Here is a 13,084-nt window from a genome sequence, read left to right as displayed (position 1 = left end):
AGTACCCCAGAGTAGACAATACTGAACTGGGATAGCTCAGTTGGTAGAGCATGAGACTCTTAATCTCAGGGTTGTGGGTTTGAGCCCCACGTTGGGCAAAATATTCCTGCATTGCAGGTGGTTGGACTAAATGATTCCCACGGTCCCTTCCAACTCTACGATTAGATTCTGTTCTGTTCTGTTCTATGCTTCTAGATTCGTTCAGGGGGGATTCAACAGCTGCATTGAGATGAGGCCTAAATTGTTCCCTGCTCCAGGCACTGGGTTCTGCCTTTCTCAAATGTGCTCCAATTTTTTTCCCCTTGCTCCATGGAATTCCATGGGAGCCACTGAGAATTAAGTTCTGACATCTTAGATTGTAAAATCCATACTCGTGAAATGTGTGTCCAGAAGGGCAAGGTGTGTTCACATGGAAGGGGGGTCTGTGTTGCAGTGGCCCCTCAGGCCCTGTTAATGTGTGGCTCTGGGAATTGGCTTTTTAATTGTTTAGGTGGTTTGTTCTTTGTAATAGAATTGGCTTGGAAGAAATAAGGAAATAGAAAAAGAAAAATACAATTGAATAAAAATTAAACATACTGGAGGGGGGGTACATATCTGGGTTGTTGCATTCACAATCCCTCAGAGTAATTTAACGGTTTTTATTACATAAGTAAATAATATTAGAAATGCTTTTTAAAAATAATAGTAGGCTTGGCTATTATTGAATTCTTAGCAAGGGAATGTGTGTTCTGGGATAGCAGAGAACATGACTCTGGCTGCAAAATTCAACACTGTGAGAACGTCAGATTTTGTTTTGTTTTTAAAGCAAGAGTAGACCTTATAGGTTATCACATCATAGATTTTTTATTTTATTTATTTGTTGTAAGCAAACAGTAAACACCATCATGTTTATGTAGTAATATTAGAACTTTAGTTAGCAGATTGTTTTTCCTGGAGGTTCACTTTGATAAGAAAGTTGTCTGTGGTAGGCCATCCCTTAAAAGTGGTTTGACGGTAAGCTCCTGTTCCTACTGTTGCTTTTCATCCAGATCCCTCTCTTGCCTTTGGGACTAAAAATTAGTAGGGGAAACATAACATACCTCAAAGGGCCAGATTTGGCCAACGAGACCACATCAGTTGATCCTTATCTTACAGGGAGATGAAAATTGGACACAAGTTGTACAAAATACCGTATTGGCCTGAATATAAGCCGCACCTTTAAAATTGGATGGGGGAGGAAGAAAAAATACCCGAATATAAGCCGCTCCATTCCTCTCTGCTCGTGGGGGAGCTGCGCTGCGTTGCCGGCGGCCTTTCCCCTCCCTCGCTGTCTCCCATCCCGGCCTTGGGAGAGAGGATGGGGGACTACGTGCACTTTAACTTTTCATGGTCGGAATTTGGGAAAGAAGTGACGCTTATATTCAGGCTAATACAGTAATATAAATTTTAATGTAAAGAATGTATTCTAATAGATATATGGGTGTGTATATCGGGGCAGAAGTGTCTGCAAAATGGAAATGTATGTCCTGGGCACCAGTAGCATAAAAGACGCTTTTGTATCTTTTGATTATTTGTTTGTTTAGAGTATTTATAAACCATCCTTCACCAGATGGTGCCACGGTAGAAAATACCATATATATTAAAATGATAATTAACAGTATTTCAAAACTAAAACAGATAATAAAACAGACATTAAAGAAAAATACATGTAAACATTAACTGAATTAAACTGAATTATTCCAAAAGGGGGTATAAATCTGTTTAGTAACCTGCAGTAAGAAAAGTTGACATGTTCATAGCGTCACCAATGGAGAATTGCTGTTTTGGGGGGAGGAGAAGCAAACAACAGATAGGAATCATGTTAGAAACAGCACAGATATTGACTCCCAGTGGGCGCTGAGGGAATCCCTCTCTTTAACCACATTCAAAAGAGAGATCTGTAACTTTGAGGTGTGGCTGCATAATAAGATACCCTGACCACATTCTGCCCATCTTTTCTTCACTTCTGACAATCCCTGTGATTTTGCTAGAGCCTCTAACCATGTCTGACATGCAAACACCTCTGCCTGCTTTTCTGTAGTTACCTCTCCTCTGCACAATTCAAGCTGTAGCCTCTCCTCTTGCCTCCTTCCTTTCCCAAAATGCCATTAATGGTAAAGGTGCACATGCACTCAGGTAAGCATCCTTGATTACAAAACATGGAACACAACACCTAGACCTTAAAACATTCAAGAATACATTTCATGATTCTGCCCTTCCTCCCATAGACTCAGGGTTGTGTACATGGTCCTGCTTCTCCCATTTTATTTTGTTAACATCCCTGTGAGATAAGACAGCTAAAAGAGCTGGAGCTCACCCAGTGAGCTTCAAGGCTGGAGAGTGTTTTGAACCCAGGTCCAAGTGGCGCTGTGGGTTAAACCACAGAGCCTAGGACTTGCCGATCAGATGGTCGGCAGTTCGAATCCCCACAACGGGGTGAGCTCCCGTTGCTTGGTCCCTGCTCCTGCCAACCTAGCAGTTCGAAAGCATGTCAAAAGTGCAAGTAGATAAATAGGTAAGGTAAGGGCGGGAAGGTAAACGGCGTTTCCGTGCGCTGCTCTGGTTCGCCAGAAGTGGCTTAGTCATGCTGGCCACATGACCCAGAAGCTGTCTGCGGACAAACGCCGGCTCCCTCGGCCAATAAAGCGAGATGAGCGCCGCAACCCCAGAGTCGGTCACGACTGGACCTAATGGTCAGGGGTCCCTTTACCTTTTACCAAGTACAACACCCTAGCCACACTATGCCATACTGAGGGAACAGTTGAATCTAGAATCGTTCATATGTGCCTTCTCCCTTCCTATTTGCATAGTCTTGATCCCAGTGCTAACAGCTGATGGCTTCCTTATACTCTTCTCTCAGCTTTCATTCACTTAAAGCTGCTATGCAGTCAGTCTGGGAAAGATAACAAGAGGCCTGCCATCCCCTATCCCACCCCCAAGCTGTGGTAGCTTGAGGTTGCAGAATTTAGTGGACCCTTGCTTAGTATAATGAAGGTATAATGTAATCAAAACAAATAAAGAAGGCTGGGAAATGCTTATATTAAGCACCAGCCCTTATGCCTGAACTTTGTTTTGTGGTTTTCGGTATTGCAAATATAAATTTGCTTAATAATACCATGAAATGCAAACACCTTTTAGACTGTCTTTTCTAATACATTTGTGTCGCTGTTTCAGTTCACTGTATGAAGCTCTCTATCCTAGGTTGTTTCAGGAAATTGGATCTACTGCCCCCCTCCCATTAAAAAGCTAAGAATAGAACCTAGGTTCTTGGCCATATCCTCACCCCTACTGTAATCAAGATACCTGACTCTCTTCTTAAATTGGAATGCGTTTTGTGGTGAAAGCAGGGAGCTATTTCTGGGAAGTGTAGGCATGTGTGGTGATTAAAAAAAAAAAAACCCTCACCAAACTATTTTTGTGCCCTCTAGGTGGCAGCAGCACTCCACAATGCCAGCTGCCGCCCTGCAGCCAGGTTGCCTCTCTGGGCCGCTCTCTTCCTACTGAGACAATCATGTCGAGCCAGCACAGCCATGCTCCCTTCTCCAGCATCCAGCCCATGGCTGAGCATCAGCAGGTAATTTCCTGGAAATTCAGCCTTTTCGGGTGCTCCCCCTGAATCAGCTGTCTCCTCTTCAGACTGTATGCTTGTAAATACACACAGCAGCTCAGCCTGGCTCAGCTCCTTTCCCACTCTTCAACCTGTGGTCATTCCAAGTAAAATCTACATGAGGCTGATACAGGTGTGAATCTCTGTTTTTATTTAGCTCACGTTATAGAAACAATGGCTATTAGATTTGAGGCTCTAAGTTCAGTCTCTAGTCAAGGCATGCAGAGGGGAGTTATTGTGGGATGAAGCAAACCCCTAATGCAATTGCCACTGGAATCAGCCATGATGTGTGGTGAGAGCCACTTAACCTGGGCCCAAGGAGTCATCCTCACCTGGGCTGATAGCAGCCTCTTTCCTACACTGTGGGGGAAATTAGATGTGGGCTGCAGACTGAATCTACTAAGTTTAAAAGGTTAGTAATCTCAGCATGACCCCTGCACTCACTCACTCTCTCTCTCTGTCTCCTGCAAACCTTCCACCTCCAAGTACATAAAAGAAAACAGGGTTTTTAGTAGAATAGAATGAAGCCCTTGTCAATCGCTGCTGGCAGCTGGAACACATGCTATTAGCCCCATCATGGAACTATTTCAAGCCCATGACCTTTAGGGACTTATCTACACCCCCCCCCCCCTTTTCTCCCACAGATCATGCCAGACCTGGCCATCCTGCAGAGAAGAATCCCGCTCACTTTTCGGGACTCTGCCACAGCCCCACTGCGCAAGCTGTCTGTCGACCTTATCAAAACTTACAAACATATCAATGAGGTAAGAGGACCTTCTCTGTGGTGACAGCTTTGACCAATTCCTTAAAGCATTGGGAATAGTGATGATTTAAACTTCTTTGCGCTTCTTCTTCCTTCTGTGCTGCGTGTTGATGGCACCATTCCTTAGCTCTTCTGCCCTGCCAGAGAGTTTAGTTTGCTTCCCTGGGCTGCTCTGGGGAGGTGCAATTCCTCATCTTAAAAGAAAGGTTCCTTGTATTCTGTGCACTGACCCTGTGTTTCGCTACCAGGTCTATTATGCTAAGAAGAAACGCCGAGCCCTGCAGGTGGCACCCGAGGACACAAGCACCAAAAAGGAACGGAAAGTGCACAACGAGGGCTACGATGACGACAACTATGATTACATTGTTCGCAACGGGGAGCGCTGGCTGGAACGCTATGAAATAGACTCGCTCATTGGCAAGGGATCCTTCGGACAGGTCAGAGGGCAGCCAGGAGAGATTCTTCTTCTGTATCCACATCTGTAACTACATAGCAAGTTGCAGCCTGTGCTCTGGTGATCATTGGTCAGAACACAGCTCTAGGTTCTCCTTCCCCAGCAAATGTGCCTTTGGCAACATCAAAAGGGAGCATGCCCCACAGTCACAGGAACACGCAGCCTGTAATCTTGCCAAAGGGAAAAGGTTGTAGTTCATTGGTAGAGCAGAAGCTTAGTTTGCAGAAGGCCTCAGGTTCAGTCTCTAGCATATCCAGGCAGGGCTGGAAAAGATACCCAACTGAATAATAATAATAATAATAATAATAATAATAATAATAATTTATTATTTATACCCCGCCCATCTGGCTGGGCTTCCCCAGCCACTCTGGGCGGCTTCCAAAAGAATATTAAAATACTATAATACATCAAACATTAAAAGCTTCCCGAAACAGGGCTGCCTTCAGATGTCTTCTAAAAGCCTGGTAGTTGTTGTTCTCTTTGACATCTGGTGCAAGGGTGTTCCACAGGGAAGGCGCCACAACCGAGAAGGCCCTCTGCCTGGTTCCCTGTAACTTGGCTTCTCGCAGTGAGGGAACCGCCAGAAGGCCCTCGGTGCTGGACCTCAGTGTCCGGGTAGAACGATGGGGGTGGAGACGCTCATTCAGATATACTGGACCAAGGCCGTTTAGGGCTTTAAAGGTCAGCACCAACTGAAACCTTGGAGAGCCTCTGCTAGTCAGTACAGACAAGAGATAACCAACGTGGTATCTTCCAGGTGTTAGTGAACGACAGCTCTCATCATCCATGACCATTGGCAGCGCTGGCTGGGACTACAGTGAGAGTCCGACAACATCTGGACATCATCACTTTGGTTGTCCTTGATATAGAAAGTATAAGCCAGGTGGCTCATTAGTGTTGTTTGGTATAAGGCAGCTTGTTGGGTTCTGACCTGCTTTTAAGTAACTGGGGTTGATGTTTCATTGCCATCCTAAGCAAAGTTTTGCATGTATATCGCCCTGGCCTCTTTCTGAGGAAGGGCAATAAATAAATAAGATGACCACTATGTGTGTGGATGCTTGAATGTTCCCCCTGCCCAGCGGTACTTTTGATTTGGTGGTTCTCCCCAAAGTCATTACTTCTTGGCACCACTGCGATAACATTATACTGATGTGTCTTTTTCTCCCTGCTAGGTGGTGAAGGCCTATGACCAACAGGCTCAGGAGTGGGTGGCCATAAAGATAATCAAGAACAAGAAGGCATTTTTGAGCCAGGCTCAGATTGAATTGCGATTGCTGGAACTGATGAACCAGCATGACACAGAGATGAAATACTACATTGGTGAGAGTTTGCAGAGATACGTTTTTGGAATTAGTTGAGAAGTGTGAGTGGGTCAGGGAGAGCACTACTGGTGAGATGCACATTAAATGAAGTCTCCAGTGCTTCATTTAGATTGGTGGCAACTTGTGGAAGGCTCTGCATAAGTGAGTGACTGATTAATGGAAGGTCTGGATAGTGTTTGAGAGACTGGTTGGGGCATGAGTTGAAGTCGGTGGGGGTTCAGGTCATTGGGAGAGATTGGTTCATCATTTTGCTTGCAGATGTGGTGCACTCAGTGACCTGTGGTCCAAGACTGTGGGAAATGTTCATGTGGGATGCCTGGAGGTCATAATTCTAAGTCAGTGAGGTTCACAAGTGCTGGCTGCGGGGTGTTGTCAAAGCATCAGTGGGGAGCTGCAGTATTCTAGCAATGCCTCCACCACACTTTCTCTCTCCACCCCACCCGCAGTGCACTTGAAGCGACACTTCATGTTCCGGAGCCATTTGTGCCTGGTGTTTGAGTTGCTGTCCTACAACCTCTACGACTTGCTCCGTAACACCAACTTCCGTGGCGTCTCTCTGAACCTCACACGCAAGTTTGCCCAGCAGCTGTGCACTGCATTACTCTTCCTGGCAACACCTGAGCTCAGCATCATCCACTGTGACCTTAAGCCTGAGAACATCCTGCTCTGCAACCCCAAGCGCAGTGCCATCAAGATTGTGGACTTTGGCAGCTCCTGCCAGCTGGGCCAGCGGGTGAGTGACCCCTTGCTGTGACCTCTCCAACTGCAGCCCCTCTCCCAGTGCCTGGCCTCCTAGTGGTCGACATCAGAAGTTTGTAATTGTCAGCTTGAACACCTTCCCTCATTTTCTTAGGACTTCTTCAGCTTGCTCTTGGCTAGATGAGGGCCTTAGAAGGCACTGGACCACCTTATTTGTCTTGGCCAACATTTGAAGCAAAGGGACTGAAAGAAGCAGACCCACCTGTTGTGACCTTGCAGTCCCCAGAGTGCAGCAGCTGATCCTATCTTTCCTTTTCTTCCCTGTAGATCTACCAGTATATCCAGAGCCGATTTTACCGCTCACCTGAAGTGCTACTGGGCATGCCTTATGACCTGGCTATTGACATGTGGTCCTTAGGTTGCATCCTGGTGGAGATGCACACAGGAGAGCCCCTCTTCAGTGGCGCCAATGAGGTAGGTGGAAAGAGGACGAGCCAGGGGAGGGGAGGGGAGATTGGCCCCTGGGTATTATGCTCCAAAGAACTTGGTGTAGCAGCTAGCTTTTAGCAAGGGCAGCTGTTGAACTTGCTGGGCAGAACCATCTAATCGAGACAAAGAATGCAGCAGCAACTTGGCTTGGCTTGGCTGGCAGGAGGAGTTGAAGTGTGTGGCGCTGCATGAATAGGTCCTTGGTTCAAGGAGACAAATGAATGGATTTAGAAGGCCCTCAAAGAAGCAAGGAGTGGGTTTGTAAAGCCAGGAAGAGCCATGTGGGGCTGGGAACTATCACCTTGTTTTCCTGATTCTGTGCCTTTCCCTTGCAGGCAGATCAGATGAGCCGGATTGTGGAGGTGTTGGGGCTGCCACCCCCTCACATGTTGGAGCAGGCTCCCAAAGCTCGGAAGTACTTTGAAAAGCTGCCTGAGGGGGGCTGGGTCCTCCGGCGGGGCAAAGATGGCAGGAAGGTAATGCTTAGCACAGCTGTCCTATCTTCAGCCCTTTCCCCCTCTGCATTCCCTTTAAAATGAGCCCGAGACAACAGATGTTTTTAAGATTATCTGCACAGCACAAGGTTTTGAATTGTCAGTTTTGCTATTCACTTTTTGTGTTTTAGCGGGGGGGGGGGGGGGACATGTTGTGGTAAGCTTTTTAGTTGTGCCACAAAATATTTCCAATGACCTTTGAACTGTATTTTGTTTTGGGACTGTGGTTTTGTATCCATCATTTTCGGTTACTTCTATGGCAAGGAGGTAGAAAATAATTTCTATTGACTAAATCAACCTAAAGGCACAGGCTCTGCCCTCAGACTTCCAGGCTAAGAGACTAGAAACCTCAAGGGAAGAGGGGGAATGATTTTGAGAATGCAGGTGGGAAGACATGAGTTTTTAATACGCCTTGGAACAAGCAGATGAGTTCTCTGTGAGGGCAGAAGCAGGCTCCCCCACAGTTGTTGCCCTTGTTTTCATGGGTGATTTGAAATAGATGGGGCAAATATCTTGCAAGTGTGTTAAGATAACTATCCTTTAACATGAATGATGCATGTGACAGAAACGCATGGCACTCCTGGGCAGGAACAAGAAGCCCTGTGGTCCTTGCTTTTTGCAGAGAGTTAAGTCAACTCTTTTCTCCAAATCTTTAGTAAATATTGACAGTGATTTTTCTCTAATTAAACGCATCAACTTCACAATCCACAAGGACATTGTTTCTGATGGAGTTCCTTAAGTTTAGGAATATAAAATAGCCTTGTCCTGTGTTGCGATAAAATGAATTCTTTTCTACTTTCCAAATACAAACTTGGCATGACTGATAATGTTTACGCCTTTACTGAGTACAGTAGCACAACACCCCACCTGGCTGATACAGACCATTATCTATCTTGCTGTAAGTAAAGTCTGCCTAACTATACCATTCCTTGGTGTCTTTCAGGACTACAAGGTTCCAGGGACACGGCGGCTGCACGAAGTGCTGGGGGTGGAGAGTGGAGGCCCAGGCGGGCGCCGTGCAGGGGAGCAGGGGCATTCGCCTTCGGACTACCTGAAGTTCAAGGATTTGGTGCTGCGCATGCTGGACTATGAACCCCGTAGCCGCATCACCCCCTTCTACGCCCTGCAGCACAACTTCTTCAAGAAAACAGCCGACGAGGGCACCAACACAAGCGCCAGCACCTCACCCAGCCTGGGCACGGAGCACAGCCACTCCACCAGCACCACCAGTTCTGTGTCTAGTTCTGGTACGTCCATCTCTCCCTCCGCCTCCTTTCCACTGCCAGCTCTATCCTCAGTCATCTCCATTGCGTGATCTGATACTCTTCCACCTCTCCCCATAGGAGGGTGTCAGTCTAGCTGTTCCTAGCATCTCCTGCTCTGTGCCCAAATGTTACCTTGGCCCCTGTTCTGCTCCTCTGACGCTGTGTACGTTTTTCCTCTCCTATCAGGCGGCTCCAGTGGTTCTTCCAACGACAACCGCGGTTACCGTTACAGCAATCGTTACTACGGCAGCATGGGCACCGTGCATGCAGACTGTGAGATGCAGAGTCCTCAAGTACGTTGCCTGTCAGGCTCCGGCCTGGTTTGGCTCCCCGTGCCCTTTCTGTCGCCCCAGCCCTTAACATGCTCAACCCCTCCGTTTCCATCTTTAACTGACCGTTTCCCTCTTTTTTGTTGTTGTGGTTGCAGGCGCCCCCGCAGCAGCAGATGCGTCTTTGGGCCAGCGGCGACAACGAGAGTATTCCTCACATCTTACCTCACAAGCCCACGCCCAGCCAGGCCATGCCATGTTTCCCCCCGAGCGGGCACCCTCCGTACCAGCGCCCTCCACTCCCACTCTCCCCCCCGCTTCCCGAGGCCATGGAGGTTTCTCTGGGCCCTCGCCATCTGGACTGCAACCCCCCCGGGCTGGGCTCTTCCTCCTTGCACTTGGGCACCTCGGCCTTCCGGACTAGGACTGCTGGCGGCTCGCGCCCTGAGGGACTTGGCCTCAACTATCCTCTCCGCGGGCGTGGGCACCGAGACACTGACGAGACTGCACTGATGGGTGTCTGCGTGCCCCAGGGCACGGCTGCCAGCTCCTGATGATGGACTGGCCCGGCAGGCTAGGAGCCAGTGCCCAGCGAGAGCACTCCCTTGTTGCACCAGAGCCTGGACGGGCCAGGACTGACTGTAGGGCAGGGAACCAGTGCCCAGAGAGCACTTCTCCATAGGTGAGAGTCTGAGTGGGCCAGGACTTGCGGTGGGATGGGTCAGGTTGCCTGGCTGTGGCCAGTCTAGAGACCAGGTCCTGTTGCTACCTAGGACCTTGCTGCAACTGGTAAGCATTGTTGGGGGGGGGAGGGGAGGGGGGAGGGGGGAATAGGACAGGGGGAAGCATGTGGAGCCAGCATCCTACCGCCCTTGCAGCCTGGATGCCGCCTTCCCCCTTTCGGTCAGTGCTTTCTCTGACTTGTGTGGTCTTTCCTGGCCACAGCCCCTCTTGAATCATTCAGCGGCATGTGGCCTGCCAGCCATTCCCTTCCTTGGTGCAAGAGATTTCAACATTCTGTGCTTGGATGGACAGTCAGACTTCTGTGCACTGCGTGGACTGATGGGCTTGGTGGCCTATGTGGTCCCATGGGAATTGCTGCTAAAAATTTTTTCCCCTGCTTGGAAATAAAGGGTTGCCCCAACCAGCGAATGTTTATGCTGACTCGTGTGCAGCCATCTTGGACCTGCCTCTTGTTGTGTGTACATGATGGAAAGTGGGGGGGGGGGGAGTGCTTAGATCTTTGCTCTGGCATCATTGAAGTATACTAGTGCAGGGCACAATTAGGAAGGTGGCAAAGGAGGGAGAGGGGTGCTGAGCTGGGTTGTGAACTTGTACCTCTGCCTTACTTGAGCTCATGCACCTGCACAGGATTCGGTCGTCTGAGCTCAGGCTATTTCCTTAAGATTCTTTTCTTCTTTTTCGCGAGTAGGAAATGTGGAAGCTTAGCAGAGAAAGAGGGATGCAACCAATATTATTTTTCCTAATAACAGGGAGTTGGCCCTTAACACACCCACACCATAAAACGCTGCTGTAGTATAAATAGTAAGTGTGCTGTTAGATTGGCAAGAAATTGAAACAACAAGGCCAGAGGTGACCCAAGGAGCCTGTTTCCCTATTCCAGTGGCTTCTTGTTGCTCACTAGGCACTTAGTTCTGCTGTGCTGCACAGCCAGGCAGATCAGGGCTTATACCTGACCAGACTTGGAGGTGCTTGAGTTAGCACTGTCCTTTTCCAGTTTTGGCAGGCTGCTGTCCCTTTCAGCTAGATGAGATTCGGCTGGGCCTTACACATGAAGGGAGCCTCTCAGAAAAAGAGCATTTCAGTCACAGAGCATTTCATTGTAATTACCATACAGTCAACACAAGGGCAAGCGTGATCTTGCTGCTTTGGGCTTTTGAACAAGATGTTAGTTTTGTCCATTGTTCTCTGAGAGAAGGGCACATGGTTCCAGACTCAGCTGCTACTGGCAAAATGTGATGCTTCAATGGAAGTGCAGAGTGGTTGGATGTTGCCTGTGTCAGTTTTTTAGACCAAGAATTTGTTCCAGGGATATGTCCTCAGCAGTCCTAGTACACTCAGGCCCATGTCTACAGTATCATGGCATTAGATATTGGGATTCAGCATCCTAAAAATCTCAGCCTTTTGTTATGTTTCTTGGTTGTAAAGATGGGTTTGAAAGGTGTGGGGGCAATTCCAACTTCTGAAACCAGAAGATGACTTGGATAGGCCTTCCAATGGCCTGGTGTTCAAATTCTCTGTTGCACTCCATGCCCTCTTCCTTCTGCCCCAAGAAGCAGTTGTTTGGAACACAGCATGTTTGCGTAATTTATGCAGATTATGCAGTGCAGGCTTTTTTGTTATTTAGAACAAAATGTGCACAGTTTTGCGCCCAATGCTACCAACTGAAAGAAAGGAGGCCGGTTGAGAAGCTTGGGCCCAGCTAGGCTAGGCAGCGTGGGCTGTAGAAGAGCTAATGAAGAAAGATGGCTGCACGCATGAGCAAACTCCACTGCAGATGGGAAATCAAATTAGACATTTGGTGGTGCTTGTGGAAAGAAGAACTTGCTGCTTGAACACAAAATAACCTCAACCAAGGCCATCCAATAGCTCGTAAGTACCACAAAGTTGAAGTTCTGCAGGTTTTGGGTGCTGGTCCTAGCCTTTATTCTGAGTAGAATAAATGAGTCTGTTACACTTGAACAAACAAGCTCTTGCAGACAGTTGTTCAACTTGGGAATGTATTCCATTAATTATCTGCTCCCACTTAAATGATAAATGCTTAAAAGTGATCATCAGAGGGTTCTGTATTCTTAGCTCCCTGCCAGACCAGCTGCCTCTTTACCCCTACCCCACCTGCACTACCCACTGCCATTCATGCCTTTTAAGAGTGAATTCACAGTTAAAATGAAGGCAGATAGCTGTATCACCTGAAACTTGCCTCCTTTACGAAGTACATGCCCAAACTGGGAAGAATAACTGAGCCTACTAAAAAGAGCAGTGGCTGCTGTTCTTTCTGCTGTCACACCTGGGTTCTGTACTTCCAAGGAGCCTTGCTTGGGAAAGGTTTCAAGCTAGGCTATAGAGTTCTGGTAGAAGTGCACATCAAGGTCATGCTCTTATGTTGTTCAGTTCTCTACTGACTTGTCACATTTCCTCAAAGGTAGGCATAGGGAACCCAAGGCCCTCCGTGTGATGTTGGGACTCCTAGCTCCACCAATGGTCAAGGGTGAAAGGCAGTATAAATTGCAACATCTGGAGGGTCACAGGTTCCCCATCCCTGCTGTCTACAGCAGTGGTGAGGAACCTTTTTGGGGCAGTAGGCCAATCTTTACTTTCCCACGGGCTAACTCTTACGGGGACAGGACTACCTACCTGTCAACCACCTGGTGTCTTATTGACATCTGATGATTCTCATGCCCACCTGCCAAAGATGGCCTGCTTTGTGCAGTTTCCAGTGGGAATCAGCTGATACACCTAAGCAGTATTGAACTCCCTGTGCATCAGCTAATGCACAAGTGTATGTGATTCGGTGTGTTTTCTGCTACCAATGTCTCTATTTAGCCTCACACCTGATGTCATGTATGGCAGCAGGTGAGCAAAACAGTCTTGTGGGCTGAATGAGAAGGCCTGATGGGCCAGAGTTTCCCCACACCTGGGCTAGAGTATATTCTCTGGCATAAATTACCAGATTACCACCTGCT

General features: G+C 47.8%; 1 protein-coding gene across 2 annotated transcripts in view; it reads left to right on the top strand.

Moving 5' to 3' along the window:
• The window catches only part of DYRK1B (dual specificity tyrosine phosphorylation regulated kinase 1B), a 34,969-nt gene extending 24,433 nt beyond the window's left edge, over positions 1 to 10,536 (top strand). For both annotated transcript variants that reach the window (XM_028742706.2, XM_028742705.2), the window contains exons 2-11: positions 3,447 to 3,592; positions 4,270 to 4,389; positions 4,637 to 4,825; positions 6,015 to 6,162; positions 6,611 to 6,897; positions 7,191 to 7,337; positions 7,688 to 7,828; positions 8,790 to 9,093; positions 9,298 to 9,404; positions 9,539 to 10,536. In XM_028742706.2, the coding sequence (XP_028598539.1) occupies positions 3,530 to 3,592; positions 4,270 to 4,389; positions 4,637 to 4,825; positions 6,015 to 6,162; positions 6,611 to 6,897; positions 7,191 to 7,337; positions 7,688 to 7,828; positions 8,790 to 9,093; positions 9,298 to 9,404; positions 9,539 to 9,934 (1,902 nt within the window). In that variant the 5' untranslated portion in view covers positions 3,447 to 3,529 and the 3' untranslated portion in view covers positions 9,935 to 10,536. The remainder of the gene's footprint in view (positions 1 to 3,446; positions 3,593 to 4,269; positions 4,390 to 4,636; positions 4,826 to 6,014; positions 6,163 to 6,610; positions 6,898 to 7,190; positions 7,338 to 7,687; positions 7,829 to 8,789; positions 9,094 to 9,297; positions 9,405 to 9,538) is intronic.
• The last annotated feature ends 2,548 nt before the right edge of the window (positions 10,537 to 13,084 follow it).

This window comes from Podarcis muralis, chromosome 7 (assembly GCF_964188315.1).
Source record: "Podarcis muralis chromosome 7, rPodMur119.hap1.1, whole genome shotgun sequence".
In the NCBI taxonomy this organism is placed as follows: domain Eukaryota; kingdom Metazoa; phylum Chordata; class Lepidosauria; order Squamata; family Lacertidae; genus Podarcis; species Podarcis muralis.
This window is presented reverse-complemented; position numbering and strand designations above follow the sequence as displayed.